Source organism: Tupaia chinensis, unplaced genomic scaffold (assembly GCF_000334495.1).
Source record: "Tupaia chinensis unplaced genomic scaffold, TupChi_1.0 Scaffold148822_2, whole genome shotgun sequence".
Lineage (NCBI taxonomy): Eukaryota > Metazoa > Chordata > Mammalia > Scandentia > Tupaiidae > Tupaia > Tupaia belangeri.
The window spans coordinates 964,715-966,301 of record NW_006208670.1 but is presented as its reverse complement, the minus strand read 5'-3'; the positions used below and the strand labels follow the sequence as shown (position 1 = coordinate 966,301).

General features: G+C 53.4%; 1 protein-coding gene across 1 annotated transcript in view; it reads left to right on the top strand.

Annotated features, from left to right (window-relative positions):
* DAZL (deleted in azoospermia like) overlaps window positions 1-1,587 on the top strand; it is a 26,572-nt gene that overhangs the window by 4,724 nt on the left and 20,261 nt on the right. The window contains exon 3 of the mRNA XM_006170717.1: window positions 994-1,064. Within this exon, the coding sequence (XP_006170779.1) occupies window positions 994-1,064 (71 nt within the window). The remainder of the gene's footprint in view (window positions 1-993; window positions 1,065-1,587) is intronic.

The window sequence follows — 1,587 nt, the reverse complement described above, 5'->3', positions numbered from 1 at the left end:
TGCTCGCCAGACAGACAGAAAGAGACAGAGAGACAGAAAGCGAGAAATCATCCCCCAGGGGGGATGGTCACACCGCAATCCCTTCTCCTCCATTCTCCGCTTGGGCACGCACGCACACATGCAGGGCGTGAGTTTTAAGCCACCAGGTCCGGGACGTGAACTGCGGTCGACTATGTGGGATTCCAGCAACATAGCCATTACGCTAACTGCTGGTTCCCCAATAATGTTTTCTTATATTTTCATCATGAGCTTATCCTTAAAAAGTCTTTCAAACAAAATTTTGCTAGTGGGTTCAGATGCTAGTGGGAGGTGCATTAGGAGGCGAGAAAGCACCTCCCACCCCATGGGGGTGGTCACACTGCTGTCCTCCCTGTCTCTAGCTCGCTCCTCTCTCGGGATTTTGGCCATGCACAAACACGTGCCCAGCATGTTTCTCAAGTAAAACCAGGTCTTGAAGTCAAACTGGGCCATGTGGGATCCAGCACCTTAACTACCAAGGTATGGCTGGCCCAGATCTTTTTCTTTTTAAGGTTTATTTCATTTTCATCCAGCACTGCAGTCCAGCACACTACCGACAGCACCGACAGCACCAGGACCGGGTCTACAGGGCCCCTGTCTCATGAGAATCTCTTTCAGCGTAGGCTTTGGAAGCACCCTTCCACGTTGGAGTGAGAGAAATTCCAGGTGCATGCCCGATGTATCCTGCCTGGAAGGGGTAAAGGGGAGTGGGGTGGAAGGTCCCACTTCTTGGCTTTGAGATCCCCATAATGTGTAAGTGCTGTGAATTAAACTCCAAACAATTAGGAAATGCAGACCTCTGTTTCTGAAATTCGGTCAGCTAGCTGATTTTTTTTTTCATTCAAAGGTGGAACAAGCTTCCTCTCTGCTTATCCACCTGTTTTCACAGTTCCCTTAGTCCACTCTCGGCATTTCCCAGAGCATGATGTTCAGCGGGCACTCCCAAGACCTCACCTCCTGCAGTGTAACTCCGAGCCTCAAATTACGGGATCGACACCATCTTTGTCGCGCCTAGGCTGGACCACCGGTCCCAGTTTGCTTCCAAGGTAGGGGCTTTCAGTGTCAAAACCAGACACCCCTGGACAAACTAGCGTGACGGGCCACACTACGACCCAGCCGCACACCCAGGGCCAGGAAGGCAGCGGCTGCACAGACGGCCACCCTGGGGTTCCCCTTCATTTCCTGTGGATTTGGCGGCACGTGTAAAACAAGGTTACTTTATCCAGTACCTCCAGGTGTGGGTAATGAGTTTTCCCTTTATCGCATTCTATCAGCTTAAAGTTCATATTTTAATGCTTTTTGTTCCCCTATTTGTTTACCTGGGGGTAAAAACATACTCGCACGTAAGGCAGGGGAGTGGTTCTCAAAGTAGTGGGGCGGGCCCACCAACGGCCCGCAGCTCCAGCCCCGATCTCGGGCTTCGAGAATGTTCTAGAACTCTCTGCGGGCCTCCCTTACCCTGGGTCAGGGAGGTCACTCGCAGTCGCAGCCCACGGGCGTCGGCGTCGGTGTCGCCCAGGACCAGGGGCCCCCGCCGCTCCCCCGCCGCCTCGTCCGGGGGTGGCCACG